Source organism: Solanum verrucosum, unplaced genomic scaffold (genome assembly GCF_900185275.1).
Source record: "Solanum verrucosum unplaced genomic scaffold, falcon-dt-bn FXZP01000079.1, whole genome shotgun sequence".
Classification (NCBI taxonomy): Eukaryota; Viridiplantae; Streptophyta; class Magnoliopsida; order Solanales; family Solanaceae; genus Solanum; species Solanum verrucosum.
This window is the reverse complement of record NW_026020368.1, coordinates 2179734-2203172: the sequence shown is the minus strand read 5'-3', so window position 1 is coordinate 2203172 and position 23439 is coordinate 2179734. Positions and strand designations below refer to the sequence as shown.

The window sequence follows — 23439 nt, the reverse complement described above, 5'->3', positions numbered from 1 at the left end:
AAAAAGTGCTGTCATTCGCAACTTTTAGCAATACTGTTATTCAGCCAAATTGTTATATGTGGTTAAAAGAATAATGTTGACATATGTCGTAAATATTTTTTAAAAAGTGTACACGCAAGTGATTTTCCCAAAAAAATATTAAGATTGTAGTTTTACAATAAAGATACATAAAAATATATTAAAATATTATACAATTTTATTATTTTAAATATGTCATTATATATATTAGTAATATATTTTCACTTTTGTTCGGCCATTTTAGCGTTGAAATTATACACCAATTAATATAAATATCATAATAAAATATTCACTTTATTTGATACTTTCCTTTTACAAATTATAAATTAAACAAGTAAAAATCAAGAGTAATGTATATATATCATTTACCGGAAATTCCAATATATATCCACCCAACATGAAATCTGTAACTTCTGGACCCTTTTTGAAATAATAATTTTCTTTTATTTGAAAGCAGAAAACATATGTCGAAAAATATTTGGAATAACGAGGCGTATGGGTTATCATTCATGACATGTACTTCTCAGTTTATTTTACTAGTCTATTATATTAAAAATATTTTTTTATTTTTATATATCAGTTACTTATTTGTCAAATTATTTCTAAAATTTAAAATGGAATGTCAATTGCAAATTTACAATAGAACACTAATGTCAATTATTATAATTTTAAAAAAAGTGTGCAACATTCGAATTGAAAGAGTAAAAGTAAATGAAGATTGAAGAGAGTATAATATTTAGATTTTAGACTATTATAATTCTTGTGTTGTACATAGCTCAATGAAAATAAGTAGTTAGTTTTTCTTCCTAATCTTGTTGATGTAAGTTCTTAGGGAAGATCAGTCTTTCTTTATATTCAGACTAAGAACATGTGCCTTGAGCGAACTCTTATTTATGTTTGTCGATCCCATGCAGTGGCAGATCCAGCATTTTAAGATTGTTGATGCTCAATGAAGGTAGATTTATTCTAATCAATTGTTTTTGCCATTTTTAATATTTTTGAAAAATCAAAAAACAGGGTCATCTGTCTCTTGTTTTTACCGACTTTGTCTGTAGCTTTTTTTAAATCAACGAAAGTCAAACTGATGATGTACAATACTCAATTTGGCATCGATTTTCCTTACAAAATCGATCCTGGCCCTTGATTTTGGCCCAATTTTTTAAGTAGATTTCAAAGTTGGGCTTGGAATCACTGGGTTCACTTAGTTAATGATATAGTTCAGACAGGAATAGTTTAACCCAACTCAATTAAGTGTGCAATCTGACTTCCATATAGGCTGACCCAATTCCTTATCAAGATGGCAAAGCCCAATTTCATCTTCTTCTTCTTTTTGGGATAAAGTGCTCCCTAACAAAGGCAACTTCATACTCAAGGAGATTCGAACCTGAGACTTTTGATTAAAGATGAATGAGTACTTATCACTCAAATCTGAATTCTCTCCTGCTTTTTGAAACACCCACAACTCCATCAATTTTCACAATTCATATATATTTTTCCCATCAATTTATTTTTAAAATGTAAATTGGTTCTCCAACATCAAACTATAGACATGTTTTCTGGTGACACACATATTCGAGATTTTAGATGAGCAATTTTCACATATAGCAAACATAAAAATCATATTTGTATGCTATAACTATAGTTTGCATAATTGCGTTCCATAGCAAATTTTTTGTTTGTTCTGGAGCTTTTGATTTGTATAATTCACTAGAAACATCCAGTTTTATACAAATTGTTCTGTTATTGTAATTTGTATAATAAGATCTGTATTTGTATAATTATAAGTGTATAGAATGAAAATATGTGTATTTATATTTGTATATACACTTTTCTCCCGCTTTATACAAATATAAACGCATTTTATACATTTCATACCGATCGAAATGTATAAAATGACTAATTGTATATCGAAAATGACTAATTGTATATCGAATCAAATGACAAAAAAATGAGATATTTACTGCGAATTACAACTAAAATAAACTATAACTATAATATTTAATTTGAATTAATAGTTTGTTATTTCATACAATTTTTCCATTTTAGATCACCATTATAAGCCAAATTTGAAACAATTTCAAGCTAAGCATATGTTGTCTAAAGTTAGATCTCACAAAGTCAAACTTCTGACAATGTGATTAAAGTTCAGACACGTATAACTTAAGTTCTGTCAATATATCTGAACTTAAGACGTGTAATTTTTTAAAACAAATAGATACAAATTAAATAATAATGTCCAAATATGATATCTCGTAAATATTTTAATTTTTTTTTTTCTCCTCCCACCAGATAGTTTATTCATATGGTGACAATTTTGTGAATGCGCAATCTTTGATTTCGGTTAGGATAAGGGTGTGTATAGATCTGTTCGGTTTTAATTATTATTAGTTTAGTTTATCGATTTTTGATTTTTAAATATGTTAAATCGATAACCAAATCAATAAGATATTTGTTATCGATTTTTGGTCTTTAATGGTTTGATTTTCGGTTTAACCAATAAGAAAATGCTTTCAAAACAAATATATGATTTGTCCAATAATTTGACGCGAAATAAAAAAAAGAGAAATCAAATTTCTCATTGAGTACAAAATTTTTGCTTTGTGTAGTAAAAGTATAGAAAATACTCACAATTCACAACCCTAGTCATTGCGTAACCCTTGATGTCGTCGTTGCAAACCCTAGTCATCGTCGTTCTTAGTTCTTACGTTGTGAACCTAAAGACTAGAGCAATACTAAAATCTAAAGGATAAATGCCGAGAACATAGTTAAGTAGTGTTAATTGTGTAAGGTTCTTATAGTTATAGTCTAATATGGTGATTATATTAATGTTTTTGTTTGATATTTATCTATGACTAAAAAATAAAATAGTAAATTATTATATTCTTAATGTGTTATCGGTTAACCCAATAACCCAATATTAAAAAACCAATATCAAATCAAATAATCCAATAATTTGTTTCTATAAAATCATTAAATAACCGTTAACCCAATAACCCAATACAATAAGCTAATAATACTTTTTTTAATTCTGTTTATCGGTCGGTTTTAATTTTTGCACACCCTTAGATTAGGTTATTGATTTCTATCTTTATATGATTTGAAAAAAAAAAGTTGTTTTGACATATATGAAATGTTCATATCATGTCCACAATCATATGAGAATCGATTGTTATTTTAATTAAATTGAAAGAAAATAATTGAAATTAAACTAAAAGAATTAACATTATATAATTCTCACCTATTTAAAAATACTTGGGTGCAAACCTTATTTGATCTCCTTATGATGTCTGCCACATACTTATTGAGTAGCAAAGCCGCAAAAAAAAAAAATCGAATCATTTGAATAAGAAAAGAAATATTTGCAAGCAATCAATTATAGTTCTTAAAAAAGCATATAGTATTTGAGACACTAGTTATTGGTAATAGTATTAATGTATTTTTACACGTAAGGTGTGTTAGGTATCGGTTTTTTGTTGATTATTTAAAAATACGTTTTGGATAATATATTATGCTTCCATACCAAAATAAATTAAATAAGTTGCGTTTGTTCTCTTATAAATTCATTTTTTTTAAAAATTATCCTAAAACCATATATGGAAAACATTTTTCATAACGAACACAATACCTATAAGCTATGTTTATTCATATTTGTTGTATGGACTTTTATGAAATATAGTGTATTCTCTCTCCATGTGATTTTATATAAAGATATATAGTTGATTGAAACAGAATTTTAAAAAGACAAAAGACTCTTTACGGTAATAAATATCTCATCATGACATTTAACTATTAAAATATATTATTAATGAAAAGATTAAATGTTTTTTAAAAAGACTAAAAGTGTAACATATATAGTACTAATCACTTTATAATATCTTATTATAAAATCAATTATAAAAATTAGTAGATTTTTAGAGCTAGCTTAGTCCATTAAGCAATGAAGAGGTGTATTAGTTTATTCAAAGATACGTGTGCGTTTGAGGTATATGAGAATGGACAAGTGATTCTTTCAATGCCATAGGAAAAAGGAGACCAATTATTTCCACACATTAAGGACAAAAATGAGTAAATTCAGGACAAAAGGAGGTCCTACCCACAACTACCTTGATGTTCAAATTCAAATAAATTTACTCCAGCACAATTTACACCACTAACAAAGTGTCAAGTTTCTAGAATATATGTGCCATTTTTTTGCTATGAGAGAGTGGAGAAAATGACAAGAATGGTCCTTTTTAAGTACATCTTAGGGTGATTTTAGTCCAAACACAATAATAGTTATAATTTCAACATATGGGTCTAGAGAAGCATGTATACAAAGCTTATTTCTATTTTGAAAGACAAAAAAATTGTATCTAATAGATCTATTAATACTAGGTATGAAACTAATTTCAACATGTTGGTCTAGAGATAAAACTTATATTCTGGATGAAAGGAGAAACACTCAATAACTTATTAGCCTTCCACCCTGGTTCTCGATCACCACAATTTATTATCAAGTGTCATGTCTTTGATAACTTAAAGTTGCATTATGTGTTTTGCCTAATCACCTCCCTTCAAGACTTTTTAGGCATACCCCTTCCTTTCCGTATCTTGTCCTCCATGAGGATCATTTTTACCTTAGTCCTTATACCTAGTATATTCATTTCTCATATTATCTTTTCTCATATGCCACATTTTGGTCCAAATACATTTCTAAAAGTTGCAGAAATGATGACTTAAGTTTGACAAATTGAACATCTTTATCTCCATATCAAGTATACATTCAACAAACTCTGGTTAATAGATTTAACAGAAATTGTGATTATTATTTTTTAGTATGAACTCACATTTGAGGTGAGTATTTTGGCTCTTTTTTAATCTATTTCTAGTGGGTGGTACAATTTTTAGGAGGTGTAATTTCTACTAACTGTTTTTTCGTGTTTGTATGCTGCAGTTATTGGTATTTTCATTTCTGAGATTTAACAAGACTTTCCATATAATTTAACAACCAAAGTTTGTTAAAAAATTTACAAAGACTAATTTGCTTACTTTTGAAAATTTTAGATAGCAAGTACATTTAAGAGACCAATTTAAGCATATTTTTCATATATAATGGACCATTTTGTCATTTTCTCAAAAATATTGATGGAAAAAATCATACATTTGGAGCATTTTGTGGTTCATATATGTAGATTATTCTTTCGGTCTATACTTTAATTGGACAACTTTTCTTTTGAGGTAATTTTCCACATTCCTTTCTCTCTCCTCTCTTTTTCCTTCTTTTGTTTCAAATAATTTTAAAAAGTTACTCTCTTCCTTCCTATATAATTTCGTTCTTATTAAAAATAAATTTTCTTTAGTACTTGTCATTTCATAAAATTAATACATAAATGAAACAATACTTTTTATTTTACGTTTGAGAGTTATTAGCTTTGGAAGTATGTATGTGACCAACATAGAAAACTAAGTAATTACTTCATGTTCATTGATCATATTAATTAATCAAAAGAAATTAATTTATATTCATTAATTGAAAACTTGACTTTAAGAATACTAAATAAAAGAACAAACTTTTCTAGTTATTTAAAGAACGGAAAAGGGTCAAAATTGCCCCCGAACTATATGAAATAGACCATTTATACCCTTCGTTATATTTTGGGATAAAAAATGCCCCTACTGTTATCCTAAGAGACCACAAATACCCTCAAGAGTTAACACCCCAAATTTTTGTTGACGTGGCAAGCCACATGGGACTAATCCTTCCACCTAAGCGTTGCCAACTAGGATTCACTACAAAAGAACTAGGCCTTTAGCGGCAACAACAGTCGCCACAAAAGCCCAGAAAATCGTCACTAAAAGTTTTTAATATTAAATTCTAATTTTGTGTTTTTTTCTTCATTGTTTTTAAAAAACCAAATATGATATCGATTAAGTAGGAGTTTGAAGACACTATATGTTTTATTTTTATGTCATATGTAAATGTATAAAATGTACAATGATGCATTATATATATATATATATATATATATATATATATATATATATATATATATATAGTAGGAGATTTGAATCGAGAAGTAATTTTGATTATTTTTCGTAATAATATTGGATGTTTTTAATATGGATATTGCAAGTTATTTATTTTAGAAAATTAGGTCGCAATCGAATATTAATTATCATATTTTTTTGTTGAAAAAATAGGTTTTACTAGCAAATGGTTGTTGGAGCCTTAGTCGCCACTAAAAATCACTCATAACCTTTAGTGGCAATATTTTGGGATTTCGTGGCAACTTTGTCGCCACTAAAAGTCAAGTTCTTTTGTAGTGAATCTTAGTTGGCAATGCTTAGGTGGAGGGATTAGTCTCATGTGGCTTGCCACGTCACTAAAAAATTGGGGTGTTAACTCTTGAGGGTATTTGTGATCTCCTGGGATAACTGCGGGGTATTTTTTATCACAAAATGTAATAGAGGGTATAAATAATCTATTTCGCATAGTTCAAGGGCAATTTTGACCCTTTTCCCTTTAAAAAATGTAAAATCTAAAATGGCGAGAACTAAATAGGACTGGATGGATGGAGTAGGACCTAACAAACAAAAAGATGCATTAAAAAGGAAGTGACAAATGGACCAAACACAATTGAAGAACAAATTCTTCACACCTTAATTAATTACTCTCTTCATACACACATTTCCATTTCCATTTCCTTCCTCCAACACTAATCAATCATGTTTAATCCAAGAAAACAACTACCCAATATTCATAATCCTGTCACAACCTTAAATGACACTCACAATTTTGATTTCCATGTATCACAGAAACATGGAAACATTCAATCTAGAGATCAAAAAATTGAAGATGATGATGAATCTGGTGCTTCTTCACCAGCCTTGTGGAAAAATAGTCCATCAAGAAGTCCAGTACATCCCATAAACTATAGATCACTTTCGCCAAATTCTAGAACTCAAGCTATAGCTAGAGGGCAATGTGAACTCATGGAAATGGTCAAGAACATGCCTGAATCTTGTTTTGAGCTTTCTTTAAAGGATCTTGTCGAGCAGACAAAATCCTTTGAATCTCAAAAAGAATGCTTAATTAATAGTAACAGGGAGAAAAATCAAGCTGTGATGCAGAACAGAGTGAATATTAAGAAGAATGAACAAATTAAGAAAGCGAAGATGATGATGAGAAGTACAAGTATAGAGAATCGAGGGGTATTTATCAAAATGGTTTCCCCTGTTTCTTTGAGATCAAAGAAGACGAAAAAGAAGAATCCATCAGCAAATACAACTAGAGTTTCTCCTAAACCTGAAGAATGTGAAAATATTTCTTCAAAGAATTTGGAAAAAGAGTGGTGGAAGAAGAGATTTTCTGGTTCAAGTAGCAGCAATAGTACTGGAAGCAGTGGCAGAAATAGCAGCAGGGGCAGCAGCAGAAACAACAACAACAACAGGTAGTACATATCTTCATTTCTTTATTTTTAAAATGAATCGAATTAATTTTGAGGCGATCCACAATTTGAAGTTAATGAATTTTTCTAGAACAATAATTATAAAAGTAAAAATTATTATAACTGTGTGAGGACATCAGTCGGTTTCGGACTTCCACTTAGTTTCAGCCAAGCTTCATCCTGGTGGAGAGTCGAACCATCATCAAGAAAAGCACAAAACTTTGGGTTCCATTTCTGTTGTTGCACTAGAAGGATACTTCTTTGCTAGGTTTTCGATATATATTTGATAAAAAATTTAATATAAATATTGGATCTACTCAAAAGTTATTGATTCTAGACACCATCCAAAGTCCTAGATCTGCCCCTGATTTTTAGTACTAGTTGTGCTACATATAGCTTATGAATGTGCTAAAAGACTTGTCTTGAATTCATGGGAGTTCTCCTTTCTGCTTTTATGCATCCATTATTCAAGATTTTCTGATCGGACTTGTAAAATTAGGTTTTAGGACTAACTCACATCCTTAAAGTTAACTCAAAGGTAGGAGGATTGTTCAAGCTTTATAAGGAGACCCATCTCATTAACTACCAATGTGAGACTTTTAACATTCTTTAACAGGACTAATTCAGATTTTTGCCGCGTACAAAGCTCTAAAAGGGAAATGCTCTGTATGAGTTTTTCAATATTCAAATCCAAAATTTTTAATTAAGAACAAAGAGATCTTATACTCAATGGGCATGGAAGTGCTCTTGACATAAGTTTGTCCTAGTTTAAAGATTAAAGAGAAATTTCCAATGGATTGAATAACAGTTTCTTGAACTTTTTTGTTTGGTTCAACAGAAATTTATCCTACAATTTTTTTCTCGTCACTACTTGGATGAATGTGGGAAATCCTGCTTGCATACAAAACAGTAGAGACAGAACAGAGAATTGAATTTTTCTTTCGGATCTAAGATAGCCAGTTCTGTTACACAATTTCATCTTATCATGGTTAGAAGCTTTGCAAACTTGGCATATTACATGAAAGAAAAAATACTTCCTCCGTCTCAATCCGTATGTCACTGTTTAACGTGTCACAAAGTTTAAAAAAGAAAGAAGACAATCACTTTAGAAATGTGACCTTTTTTTCTGAAAAGACTAAAAAAGAAAGTATGTTACTAGGGAAGTTGTTAAGATAGACAATCACTTTACAGAATCTTATTTTTTAGCATATTTTTTTTACTTAATTGAAACATCAAACCATCCACCCACCCACTGAGAAAAGGAAAAGATAAGAGTTTAAATTAAGAAACACCCATACATATTTATTAAGAATTTTTTTTATTTTTTTATTTATTTCATGTAATGCAGGAAAAGGGAAGGGTTATTAAGCAGCTGTTGGTCAAGTTTATGCTTATCAGAGAAAAACAAAGTGATGACTGATTTAGATTGGTGATGCCCCTTATCTATATATGTTTTAAGTCTTGTAAAACATATACCAATAATGATATATATATGTATGTATAGTTTTGTGTTAGACTATATATAGCTATATGCCCCCTTGAATTGTTCTTTCATTTCCCTTTTGTTTCTTGGTTTGGCAAGCATTTATTTGTTATTTAGAGCAATAATTAGTTGAAGTTTGAGATCAATATATATTGGCAAGGTACTATTACATTGGACATAAGAGATCTGAAAAGGACATTCTTTGAATTAGTCTTTTAATGTTCATAGATTTTTTTTCTTCATAATGATTCGCTTATCTTGTAATGACTTGAACGAGTAGAAATATTCAAATTTTGGGGCCTTTCGATGCAATCAACCTCCATAAGAAGATATACGACAAGTGCATAACTTGTCCTTTAATTAAATCTATCACATCTAAAAATAAGAGTAATTAGTTTAGGTGTAGCTTATTATTAAGCAAATTAGTAGTTATAACTTGACCTTTCATTAAGATTCTTCTCTATATGTACGTTAATAATTTTGTGCGATTCTATTTCTAACTATATCCAAATGATTATCGACAACTAATCAGAGTTAGTTATCTGACTACAGTTATTCTAATGTCAGCTTTTTTTTAATCTTTTTTTTTTTCTTCAGATATTGTATAAAGTACAAATTAAATAGACTCAAACTTTTGTATCCAACCTATTTTTGACCTGTGAAAATATGAACGCGTTGAATTATAACTCATTTGTTAATTTGTGCAGTTTCTAATCTGTCCAAATTCAATTGAATTCACTTGTTTGCTATCACAGTGAGTTTGACTATATCGATGGTCATGAAGGTAAAGCTAACGAAGAAACTAGCAAGTAAACGTATCAAAATCGACTAAACTAAAAATAAAAAGTAAGATTTAATTCAACGTTGCATTTCTATTATTCAAGTAACAGGAGAGAGAGAGAGAGAGAGAAAGGGAAACCCAAGTACACTTTTTTCTTGATAAAATTAAATACAACTAGGTTTAGACATCCTCAATAGAAATCAAGACACCATACTTAATTCTACTTACTCATCACTGAGTACTTCAAATTAAACGGCCATTTCTAAGTATCTTTTAGTGCCTTTATTTTGCTCTAAATGCTTTGTCAAATGGTGCATTAATTCTGCATCATTGTCCTCATGTTGATGAGTTCAACCACCAACAAGGTGCATTAATACCGAAATGTATAAAATGACTACTTGTATACCGAATCAGATGGCAAAAAAGGGATGTTTGCTGCGAATTACAATTAAAATAAACTATGGCTATAACATTTAATTTGAATTAATAGTTTGCTCATACAATTTTCCCTACTTTGTTTTCCCTAAATACATATCTTGCACCTAATATGGGCCTTTAAGGGAGTTGGAAACATGGGCTCAAGATGAGTGGTGGTTAGAAGTGGCAAAAATGGCCCAAGCCCATTTAACCCATTGTTGCTTAATGTTGTTTATGATAGTGATTTTTAGTGGCTTAATTTATTATTTTTCCCTAACTATGAAATTGTGATCACTAAGTTATTCAAGAAAATGCAACAATTAACAGAAGGCGCCGTCTGAAATTAATGACACAAATATTATCATTAATTTTCCCAAAGATATTGAATTAAATATACTATTAACTGTAGATATTCAGAATTATGTATTGTGATTATATGGTTATACCTAGTTACTGGTTTACATGTTATAATTAAATTATGTAAAACATTTATTTATCCAAGTAGGTCTACATTTGAAAATTTGTAATGAGATCGTTGAATTTTTGCTGTTGCTTTAATTAACAGGGTAAATAGTGTTTATTGATGTCTATTTTTTGGTATATCTTGGAAATTTATATTTGCGACAAAATATAACAACTAAAATACATGTAATCAATATTAAATATTCTTATAGCTATGTAATTATGAATTATGAAAAAAATCCTAAAAATAAAAAACAAAAATTGGGAGGTTGTCATTAGATTCAATCCAACGTGCTTAAATTTCCAAAGTGTTCATTTGCTAGAGTCCGGAGCCAAAAGGGTAATTTTTTTCCTCTAAAAAATATAAACGGTATATCAAATTTTTTTTAACCAAAACGGTAAAATTGCTACTGAGGGAGCGATATATTTTAACACCGCATACGCTGTTAAAAACTTTATTTAACGATTTTGTCCAAAAGTTTTTTTTTTTTTTTATAAAATTGCTGCCTCAGCAACGTTATCCTAAAAAAAAAAAATAATCTTAACTCGCTTCTTCAGCAGCGTTTTTGCAAAAAAAAATAAAAGTAAAAAATCTCCAACTTGAATTCGCTGCAATGGCAGCAATTTTCCAACTTTTTTAAAAAAAATTTATCTTTGCTTTGGCAGCAATTTTCCTTGATGTTTAAAGAAAAAAAATGGATAAGGCAGCCGTTTAAAAAAAAAAAATTAGAAAAACTGTCACACCCCAAAACCAGATGTGATGGCACGTGCCCAAACCCCACCGGACACGTCAGCCTAACACCCAAAAACCCGACGATACAGAATTTATAAAACAAGAATAAGATAGAAAGATAAGCGGAAGTCTTTAAATAAACTCAACATAACCCCAGAATTGGTTGTCACATGTACAAACCTCTAATACAGAATCTGAATAAAATATACAAGTCTCATAGTAAAGTTCTAGAATAGAACAGAACAGAACAGTAAATATAAATAACTTGAGGGCACGTCTGGAATGAACCGCTACCTCTCAAGTAAGTCTGGAAGCTCTAATCTGAAGATGAGTAATAAGCCGGATCTGATAGAGCTGTCAACCTACACAACTGTGTAGAAGCAAGGGTGAGTACCAAAAGCAACAGGTACTCGCAAGTAACACTAAACTAAGCTAAACTAGCAGCTACAAACAACTCATTTCAATCCCAACCGAACCACCGAAACTTCATTCTAACAACGAACCAACAACCTATACTACACAATTCATAATCAACAGATATATCCAACAGTGTCTCAACATCAACCTCATATCCTCATGTAAGAGCAAATAGATCATATATCACATGAAAAGGGGCAAATAGGAAAAATCCACACACCACAGACAAAGATGAAGTCAAATGCGATGCAAATGCAATAATGATGTCATGTAGTCGTGATGTATGTCTGTCCTAAGATACACATCTGTTGACGTAATCAGACCGCGCTGAATACTCAAATCAGAACCCATGGGGGCCACATATGGACCATGTATCACCGTCGGAACCAGATCCCATCGGCATCCAAATTGCTAACCGGAGCTAGTCCATCTCATATATCTCTAGCCGGAGCTAGTCTCAACTGTGTCTCATATCCATCCATCCTCATATCAGTGTCTCAGAACTCATGCAACAGATAGTTCACACATGGGATGAATAATGAATATGCACATGTCATCAATCACAATCATTTCACGATCACATCATAGTATTACACATCATCTGTCTCAATCACAACCATATCGCGATCACATCATAGTATTACACATCATCTGTCTCAATCACAACCATATCACGACTACATCATAGTATTACACATCGTCTGTCTCAATCACAATCATATCACGACCACATCATAGTATTACACATCATCTGTCTCAACATCAATGTCTGTATCAATCATAGCCTACTCATGCTCTTCTATCCCCTCAATATCAGTTATCACATGACTTATTCAACAAATTCAAGTCACATATAACTCATTTAGCTCGTTTTATTCCCCATCTTTCAATTACAACAATTTCAATCAACAAATAAAACTCATCCTCAATCCCCATTACTCCCCAACACAATTAGGAAAGTAGTCATGTGTAGTCTAAGAGTTTAACAAAGTTTAGAAGTCACTTGCCTCAAAACACTTCAACTAGTAATTCAAATTTGAGTTTTACCCTTCCGAGCATGCTCCAAATCACCACAATCTATTCATAAATGGAATCTCACAATCAATACGAATCTAACAACACCAATATCGTGAAATTTGGAGAAAAGGGTAAAATGGTCAAAAAAATCTCGTTCCGAAAAATATTCTCGAAATCTGGAAATTTTTAGTGAAAAATGTTCCCCAAGAAATTTAGAATCCAATAGTGAAAACCGTTTCGAAAAAGGAGTTGAAATGAGTTCACAAACTCAAATTTTCTATTAAATTCGGATTAGGCAAAACCCCCAAATTTTTCAGTTGAGATCTCAAATTTTGATGTTAAAATCCATAAATAATCAATGGAAATCAAAGATATAAGTTGGAAATAACTTACCCAATGAATTTCTTGCGAAAACCCACTTGAAATCACCTATTTTCGAGCTCTCAAAGTCAAAAAATGGAGAAATGGGTATTTTTCAAGTTGGGGGAAAATGACTATTGTTTTTTGACTTAAAAAGGACTGCTATTGCAGCTGAAACACAACAATAACACCAAAGTTTAAGTCCCCGTTGGATCCTCGGGATTCGTTCGGAATCTCGTGCACACAAACTAAATATGTACCCCCACTAAATTCGACGTTCCGGACTCAATGGAACCGTCGGAATTTGAATTCGAGGACTCCTTGACCCGAATTTCAATAAGATGCCAAGAAACTAGTTTAACGCCAAAAAAATTCGAAACTCAAACGGAGCGTCTAAAAATTCAACCAAGACTCATTCTAGACTTAGAATCGCCTCCTGAAACCAACGGTACTCTCGGAATTTCAATCTGAGCCTCGGAACCTCATATGTTGACCAAAGTCAACTCTTTATCAAAATTTCACAACTTTAGCAACTTAGGACCTCAATTCTTCGTTTCAACTCCAAATTCGACTCCGTAACTTCACAGAGACCCGTTTCGACATTCTAAAACTGCTGGAATCGACGGAAATCCGATCCGAGTCCCGAAACTCCAAATGACTCGAAAAAGCACTTTTTAACCAACTTTAACTCATAAAAACTCAACTTCTCAAAAACTCAACTTTTTACCAACTTTTCCTCAAACCAACTTTACAACCACAAAACATGGGACTCGGGGCAACTACCGAAAGGGCAAAATAGTCATTTCCACGAAAAATTACCAAAATGACCTTTCGGGTCATTACAAAAACTCTGCAGAGGCAGCGATTTTAGGAAAACAATTATTTTTTTTTTGACAAAATAGCTGCTCCAGCAGCGACTTTGAATGAAGGCTTTAACGGTGCCCGACATACGTTAAAAGATATCGCTCCCTAGGGAGTGATTTTACCGTTTTGGTAAAAAAATAATTTGGCATACCGTTTATGTTTTTTTGAGAAAAAAATTGTCCTTTTGACTCCGAACTATTATCTAGTGAATTATATACGCAGGCTTCATACAAACCTAATAAATAAAATATATGTCTATATTTGATGTTATATCTAATTAATAGACTTATTCCTTTGTTTCAATTTATTCAACACATTTCAAATTTTGAGATTTAAACAAGTCTATATTTTACCGTAAATTTTTCGTATGTTTTAAATAATTGGAATTGTCAATTAGTATGATTTATATTACATTTTACGTAGTTTACAAATATATAAATTTCATTTTAAAAAAATTGAAGATTTCATGAGTAAATTCTCAGTCAAACTTAAGTTGTTTGACTCTCGAAAAATAAAATGTATTACTCCCTCTGCCCCAATTTATGTGACACTTTTCGTTTTTTGAGAGTCAAACAATTTAAGTTTAACCGGAAAGTTGCGCATGGAATCTTCAGTTTTTTTGAAATGAAATTTATATATTTGTAAACTACGTAAAAAGTACTATAAGTCACAAAAATTAATAATTCAAAATATTTAAAAGATTTATAAAAAATTTACGATCAAAGATAGACTTGTTTGAATCTCAAAATCCAAAAAATACCACATAAAATGAGACGGAGAAGAGTACATAAATTGAGACAAAAAAAAGTACTCCCTCAGTCCCATTTTATGTGGCACTTTTCAGATTTCGAGATTCAAACTAGTCTATCTTTGACCATAAGTTTTTCATAGATTTTTTAAACATTTTAAATTATCAATTATTGTGACTTATAGTACTTTTTACGTAGTTTACAAATATATAAATTTCATTTCAAAAAATTTGAAGATTCCATACGCAAATTATCGGTCAAACATAAATTATTTGACTCTTGAAAAACGAAAAGAGCCACATAAAATGGGACAGAGGGAGTAATATATATATTTGTACATGAATTTTCAGTTATTTAATTAGTTATAATAAATTTATGTGATTTGATGCAGACAGAAGATTGGAAGTTTTTCTTGTCTCTTCGATCGAGAAAACTTATTGTTGCTGAGTGTACATTGAATAAAATTTGTTTAGAGTGTATAATAGTTCGTAAATCACACAAAAAAAAATATATCATACATTTGATGCGATGAACTCAATTGAAAACACATAGTAGGGAAAATCAATCTATGATCTCCTTTATGGAATTCACTACAAGAGAATAGTAAAATTGTGACAGACGATTCTGTCACAAATTAACATTTGTGACGGAAAAATGGACGTCCCAGAACCTGGGGTCATAAACTCATTGTGACAGATTTCAATTCCGACACAAAATTATTGTGACGGCATAGTGACAGACCTGACGGTGACAATATAAATCCTTGTATTTGACTTAAATTCTGTCACAAATTTGAGATAGAATTTTGGACTGAATATTTCGTTACAAAATAGTGCCGGAATAGTTTCTGTAACAAATTTCTAAATATATTCACAATATTTGTGACGGAATATTTCGTTACAAGTAAATTGTGATGGAATATTTTGTCACAAAATTATTCTGTTGTAGATATTAGTATCAAATTTAGAATTAATTGTGACAGATTACATCCATCACAAATTTGATTTTAATTTAATAAATAATAATTGCTATATGTAGTAGTGGACAATTATTATTATTTTATATATATATATATATATATATATATATATATATATATATAGAGTAAATTAGTCAAAAACATAAAAATAATTAACCACCATGATATAACAAACATAATATTAGATTTATAATACAAAATTATGATGTTAAAACATGTCAAAGCACAACTTCAATAAGCAAAAGTGTACAAATATTTAAACACATAAACATTTGGTCATTTCCTTTTAAGGAGAAGGATTACTAGTTGAGCGTGAGGATAACGCCATCCCGCTCATCATGCGAGACCATCGTTCCTCCATAGACTTGAATTGATCATCACTTTGTTGCCTCAAATGCGAGACCGCGTGCTCTACTCGTTGTTGCACCTCTGCCTCTAAACGTTCTTGAAGAATTCTATCTTGATTTTCTCTCATATGCAACACTTCTTCCTCAAGTAGTTTAATGCGCTCTTCAGCAACATCATCAGACACCGCAGGTAAATTGCGCGAAGTGACAAAATTTTGATCTTGATACAACGTCAAACCTTGAGAGCCTAAACCATACACACGTCGTTTTTTTTCTCCACCCACAACATCAAAGTATAAGCTATTTATATCAAGTTCTTGAACTTCTTGTGAATCATCTGAGGAGCTAGAAATAGCAGCAGCTAAGACAACCTCCATTTTATCCTGAAAATTTTTAAACAATCAACCACCAAAAACTCAAGCTTTCCACAAATATGTGCATATTAAGTTGCTTCTAGCAACTCTATAAAAAAAATGCACCCAAAAGACAACACAAACTCTTTAAACAGAACAAAATCTGCCCCCAATATGGCATAAAATCTATAAAAAAAAAAGGCACACAATTTGCTTCAAATTGCATTAATAACTGTCCAAATAATTACTCAACATTTGATAAAAAAAAAGTATGATAAAAATCTACACAAAAAAACAGCACAAAATCTACCCCAAAAAAGCACAAAATCTATCAAAAAAGGCACAAAATCTACTTCAAAATTGCATTAAAAAACTGCTCAAATAATTGCAAAACATATGATCAAAAGTATGATAAAAATCTGCTCAAATTTGCACCAGAAACAGCACAAAGAGCTGCACAAAACAGCACAAAGAGCTGCCACAAAAAAGGCACAAAATCTGCCACAAAAGAGCTGCCACAAAATCTGCCACAAATAAAGGCACAAATCCTATCCACAATAGCACAAAATCTTCTTCAAAATTGCATTAAAAAATTGCCCAACAAAACAGCACAAAGAGCTGCCCCAAAAATTTGCTCAATTGCAACACAAAACAATTATAGCAAATCTTCTTAATAGCAACAGACACAACTGCATAAAATCTACCTTTTTCTTTTTTAAAATCTTCACAAAATAAGGATCAGTCCTACAATGTTTGGTTAAAGAAGAGCAACACACACAACTTACATTAATGCATTTAGACTTGGCATCAACAAAACTGTCATCTTTTCTTTTATGCAACTTCTTAAATATATCCCACGAATTTGGTGGATGACGTAGTTCTATTGCCTAAAAAACAGAGTTTAATATTAAAATAAGAGATAAGATTAGAAAAATATTATAGAAAGTGTTAAATTTGGTACCAATTTTATAGTATGCTCCACTGTTGATCTAGAACCACCGGTATGCTTGCTTGGACTAGTGCCTAGTCCACCAGTCTCACTACATCGATTTCGAATGGCGATACAAGATTTATCCATCCATTCATCTGAGGCCCAATGCGTCTTCCAACTTCTCCAAATATCCTCCAAAACAAAATTAGGTTTGACTGTACCTTTTCGCCAAATATACATTTTCTTGGAGTTTAAAGTGGATGCCACCTTATTCCATGTACGTTCCATTATAGAATTCTCAGTAGGATTCCACTGATATGATTTCTGGAAAAAAATTACTTAGTGAAATAAACACATAGAGATATATATTAAATAAATTACTTATAAATTTTAAATATAAAGCAATAGTTACCAAAAATTCATGCCAATAAAATTTACGAGTTGATTGACTGACATTCTTCCATGAGTAGCCAGTAGCATCTTGTCGTTCCTTGAAAGTTTATGTGATGGTCTTCGAGATAGAATGACCATTAGGAAAAAATCTGAAATAAAATTAAAAATAAATAACACATTTCATAATACTTATATTAGAAAAAATTAGATCAAGTATACAAAAATATCTTTTCTTACTTTTCCGCTACAACTGAGATGACCAACCGAGCAGATGTTGATGAGCAACTAGGAGACCCAATAGAGACATCTGGAGTACTAGGAGTGGTTGGAGTACTAGGACCAGTAGGAGAACCAGCATTTGATGATGGCGTATCACTCATATTCTTAAATTTTTATTACCTAGACCTTGAACAATTGCAGCAACAAAATTCTTGATAAAAAAAATCAACTAGCATTCAAATTATATTAGTTCATTTTGTAGATATATAATATAAGATGCCCAACACAAATCACAAGATATAATAACAAAACTAAGAAAATGAAAATCACTTGTAGCATAAAACAGTACATTCAACTTTAGATTAATAGAAAAACTAAATTTAAAAACTTCAAGTGACATTAATCTCTACACTTTCTTCTCTTTTTGTTTTGATGTTCATATTCTTCTTTCCCTTCCTCGTTGTCGTCATCATCATCATCATCATCATCATCCTCATCCTCATCCTCATCATCATTCTCCTCCTCCCCATCATCCTCATCATTGTCACTATCCTCATTATTTTCTTTCATCTACCTCTCTTCCTCTATCATCTCTCCCTCCTCCTCCTCCATGTCAATAAAAACACCATCTGGATCATTCAATATATGAGGTGTTTCATCTTCACAAATATCAATTTCATGCATTTGACTGTTATCCTCTTGAAAAGCTAGATCATTCAGTGTATGAGGTTTTTCTACTATGTTTGGAACATCTACAATTGAACGTGCCTTTATCTGACAAACAGCTAACCAATCATTATGTGTCCTCTTTACTGAAGGATAGGTTTCAAAATACACCTAAGAAGCTTGCACAGTCATAATAAATGGCTCATATTTATTAAAAGTTCTTTTTCTGTTAACATCATCAAGATTATATTGTGGATATACTCTTGTACCATGTTTTGGTGTTGGATCAAATCAAGAACATTTAAATAATATGGTTCGCTTAAATGGTAATGCATGATACTCTAGCTGCAGAATTTATGTCAATATACCATAATAATCGATCTCATCTACACTGTGACTAGAGCCCTTAATGCATATACCACTATTCATTGTAGATTTATTTGAACCGTATTCTTCAGTGTGAAATTTGTAACCATTTACAACATATCCATTAAAGGGTTGAACCTTATGCAGTGGCCCTTCTGCAAGAACTTTCATGAATTGATTGGTAATGCCGGATGAAGGATCACGTGCCTATTGACATTATAAGTAATTAGGCATACATTAAGATTATATTGAATTTACTATATAGATTAATTTTGATCTATTAGTACTTACGTATTGATTAAACCAAGACGCAAACTCTGTTTCAAGTTTAGCATCAATCTCGCTATCTTGAATACATGGTTGTATTTGTCTCAAGGTATCCTCAAAAATTCTAAAGAAAAAAAGCTAATTTATTTCAATAACTTCAAATGTAAATAATATGTATATCTAGATCATGGTAATTAACTTACTTTATATATGTTTTCACTTCATCACAATTCAACAAAATATATATGCGAGCTGCATGATATTCTCTATCATCTAACCTTCTTATTTTCTTTTTACCAAAACCACGACCAACATGCTTGAAAATAGACAACATTTCAGGATGGTCCACTCTAACCCCACCATCATCCGCATTTCGTGGCACTTTTCTATATCTTGTCGAAATGTCTGACTTAAAGTAGTGCGTACAGAGTGTTGATGATTATTTAACCAAACATGTGTTGCGTATACAACCTTCAACTCTATTCTTATTTTTGATATCATACTTCACCCCATGGAGTTTCCTTCAAACATAATGTAAGTATATGTTAATATAGTATCACTAGTATATTTATATATCTTATAATATATAATTAACTTAAGTTACCTTTCACATGGATACATCCATCGTTCTTGAACTGGGCCTGCTAAACGTGTTTCATAAGCTAAATGGATGGGAAGATTTTTCATAGAATCCTAGAAGCTTGGAGGAAAAATGAGCTCAAGCTTAGTCAAGATGAGAGGAATATTTCTTTCTAATTGTCTCATGTGTTCCTTAGTTATTGAGGTAGAAACGAGATCTTTAAAAAAAAGACTCAACTCTGTCAATGGTTTCCACACATTTCGTGGAAGAAAATCTCGAAATGCAATAGGTATGAGCCGTTGCATAAATACATGACTATCATGACTCTTCATACCAAAGAATTTAAGCTTGTTCATGTCAACACATCTTCCCATGTTAGACACATAACCATCAGGAAATCTCAGCTCTTGCAACCACTTACAAAGCACTTTTTTGGCATTATCATCTAACATGTAACAAAATTTCGGATACTTTTTAGTAGTTTCATCCTGATGCAACTCTGGACGATTGCAAAGTACTTTTAAATCTTCTCTAGATTTGGCATTGTCCTTTGTTTTTCCCTTGACATTCATGATGGTGTTAAAAATGTTATCAAACACATTTTTTTCTATGTGCATCACATCAAGGTTATGCCTAATAATATTTGTTTTCCAGTAAGGCAAGTCCCAAAATATACTTCTTTTCTTCCAACCACATAAGCTACTCTTTGAGATTCTTGCATTCACCTTGTCAGAACAAAGTTCTGTCACTTTCATGAGTCCCAAATCCTCAATCTCCCTAAGTATTTGTAAACCTGATTATTTAGTAGATGCAACCTTATGTACTATTTGACCCTTCTTGAACCACTTTTTGTTTTTTCGCCATGGATGATCTGGTGGTAAGAACTTTCTGTGATTGTCAAACCATGAGACTTTTCTACCATTGGATAGTAAAAAAGCATCAGAAATCTTTCATGCAATAAGGACAAGCTAATTTTCCTGCTGTACTCCAACCCGACAACATTGAGTACGCTGGAAAATCACTTATTGTCCACATCAATGTAACTTGCATTTGAAAATTATTTTTACTTGAAACATCATATGTTTAGACTCCCACTTCCCATAACTCTTTCAACTCTTCAATGAGGGGTTGGAAAAAGACATTAATTTTCTGTTTTGGATTTTTTGGACCAGGTACAATCACAGATAAATACATGTATTCATCCTTCATGCACATCCAAGGTGGTAAATTATATGGTGTAACTATCACAGGCCAAGAGGAATATTGTTGGCCTGATTGACCAAATGGTTGAAACCCATCAGTAGACAAACCCAATCTAACATTTCTAACTTCAGATGCAAAATGTGGATACGTCTGATCAAAATGCTTCCAAGCAGGAGAGTCCGAGGGATGACGTATGACACCATCTCTTTCATGCTCTGAATGCCATCTCATATGTTTTGTTGTTGCATTAGATGCATACAACCTTTGTAGCCGTGGAGTTAAAGGAAAATAATACATCTTCTTATAAAAAATATTAGTTTTCTTCTTGGAACGTCGATGTTTTGATCTCTTAAATCAAGGATGAGAGCAAAATTTGCAATTGATTAGTTCACTGTCCTTACGCCAATAAAGCATACATCCATTTTTGCAACAATCAATCTTCTCGATTGGCAAGCCTAATCCCCGCATTAGCTTTTTAGTACCATAGAAGCTATCGATCATTTTGTTATCACTTGGCATCAATTCTGATATAAACTGACATAACTCATCATACAAACTTTCCGAAAAATGATGTTCTGCCTTAAGATTCAACAAACGAGCAACAACAGACAATTGTGTATGTCCATGTGGATTTCCCGTCCAAATCTCTTGTTTCGATGCTTTGAGCGTATCATAAATATGTTGTGTTGTTGGATTTGGGTCCTCTTCCACGTTACCATTATAAGAAGGCCCATCAACATCAAAAACCATTGACTGGAATGCATTATGGGATTGAGGATTCACGGTTTCACCAGAAACTTCTTCTTGATGATCATTAAGCACACTTGGATTTGAAATATAACTTTCTCCATGGTGATACCAACGATAATAATCTGGTACAAAGCCATAAGTTCCTAGATGTGTTATGACTGTAAACTCATCCAAAATATTTTATTTTGACACTTACGATGATTACAAGGACATCTTAACTTCTCACCATTCATGCACTGTGGATGTTTTTCTGCAAATGCAACAAACTTCTCAACTCCATCAATAAACTTTGGATTTATGAATCCATCTTCCAGTATTCTAACATACATCCACTCACGATCAGAGTTACTCATATTATATACTCTGACACAAATAATAAATGTGATAAAACTTACATGATGACTACTAATTTTTATATGACACTAGAACCTAGAAGTAGCAAAATATAATGAATTCAAATTCATAAACAATCAATTAATCACCAAAAGTTATAGTAGTTAGTGTTATACAATTTAAATGTACACTAGAAATAATGTACTATTTTATTTTAAATAATACTACATGTCAAGGTGATCATATAAAAACATATATGCCAAAGATGTATTCAAATTATAAGCTTCATTCTACTCATACGACACCAATATCATTTTTAGTGATAACATCCAAAGTTTTGCAAAACATTTATAGCAAATTACTAATAATGAGTTAGTGCATCTTCACTGAAGAATGAACAAAAGTCCAGCAAAAAACTTTAAAATTTTAGTCTTTGTCAAGTGATATCCAGGAAGCAGCAAGAAATAAGAAAAATCTATTAGAAAACTTTGAGATACATTAACCAAGAATTCAACATCTATTTTGAAGAACCACAACTAAATAACATTAGGTAGATAATATAAGCAAATGGAATAAATTAGTATAAAAGACAAGCTAGATTAACAACATCTCGGCAGAAACCGTTAAAACAGGGTAGCTGGCAGCGATATTGTTGCAGCATAGTAGAAAAGTTTAAAACATAATTTATGTCGTTACGAAGTTGTGTAGAAAATAAAAAACAGAGCCAACATAAAAGATATTTACAGTTGTTGTTAATTTAGAAATTAATGTACTATGTTCTAAATGTTACGCCTTCTTACTTTTATTTGAAGGTAATGCATCAGTCTCTCGACTTATCTCGTCTTGTCTCGTCACCTCACCTCAACTCGTCTCCTCATCTAACTGACTTTGTTTAAATAAATTAAGAGTTCAAATGTAACTCCAACTATTCTCTAAACAATCACTAACTTTGCATACAACTATAGATAAGTAGGAATAGTATTGCTAGGTGCAAACAGAGGTGGGTACCGCCGGAGTCTGGATACAAACTAAACACGGATGACTTTTATAGCTAATCTACTAAAAATGGGAGAGCTGGAGGAGTCATGTGTGACAACAACGTCTCTTGGATAACAGGATTCTAAGCAAGAATAAATTTTTTCAACTCTCTACATTTAGAACTACTAGCTATGGTAATAAGACTGAAAATGGTGGCTCTACGGAATATCTCCAATCTACAAATTGAAACTGACTCAACAAAATTAGTGCACCTGATTCACAAAGGTCATGATTCATACAACTAATATATTTTTTGAATGCAGACAGTTGCTCCAGAGGCTGGGGA

At 31.5% G+C, this 23439-nt stretch overlaps 2 protein-coding genes across 2 annotated transcripts; one reads left to right on the top strand and one right to left on the bottom strand.

Annotated features, from left to right (window-relative positions):
- Nucleotides 1-6723: 6723 nt before the first annotated feature.
- LOC125838113 (uncharacterized) lies at nucleotides 6724-8893 on the top strand. Its single transcript, XM_049517168.1, has 2 exons — nucleotides 6724-7448; nucleotides 8794-8893. The coding sequence occupies exons 1-2, from the start codon at nucleotides 6724-6726 to the stop codon at nucleotides 8876-8878; spliced, it is 810 nt and encodes a 269-aa protein (XP_049373125.1). The 3' UTR covers nucleotides 8879-8893.
- Nucleotides 8894-15857: 6964 nt separating this feature from the next.
- On the bottom strand, nucleotides 15858-17485 carry LOC125837988 (uncharacterized). Its single transcript, XM_049517050.1, has 3 exons — nucleotides 17369-17485; nucleotides 17193-17294; nucleotides 15858-16437 (listed from the first exon to the last, which is right to left on the bottom strand). The coding sequence occupies exons 1-3, from the start codon at nucleotides 17483-17485 to the stop codon at nucleotides 15994-15996; spliced, it is 663 nt and encodes a 220-aa protein (XP_049373007.1). The 3' UTR covers nucleotides 15858-15993.
- Nucleotides 17486-23439: the final 5954 nt, after the last annotated feature.

What these genes read in the sequence shown, in the direction of transcription:
- LOC125838113 (XM_049517168.1), top strand. Translation starts at nt 6,724, where the DNA reads ATGTTTAATCCAAGAAAACAACTACCCAATATTCATAATCCTGTCACA. An exon ending in AGAAACAACAACAACAACAG is followed by an intron (nt 7,449 to 8,793) that starts GTAGTACATATC and finishes CATGTAATGCAG; the next exon opens with GAAAAGGGAAGGGTTATTAA.
- LOC125837988 (XM_049517050.1), bottom strand. Translation starts at nt 17,485, where the DNA reads ATGGATAAATCTTGTATCGCCATTCGAAATCGATGTAGTGAGACTGGT. An exon ending in TGGAGCATACTATAAAATTG is followed by an intron (nt 17,295 to 17,368) that starts GTACCAAATTTA and finishes TCTGTTTTTTAG; the next exon opens with GCAATAGAACTACGTCATCC. An exon ending in CCAAGTCTAAATGCATTAAT is followed by an intron (nt 16,438 to 17,192) that starts GTAAGTTGTGTG and finishes AAAAATTTTCAG; the next exon opens with GATAAAATGGAGGTTGTCTT.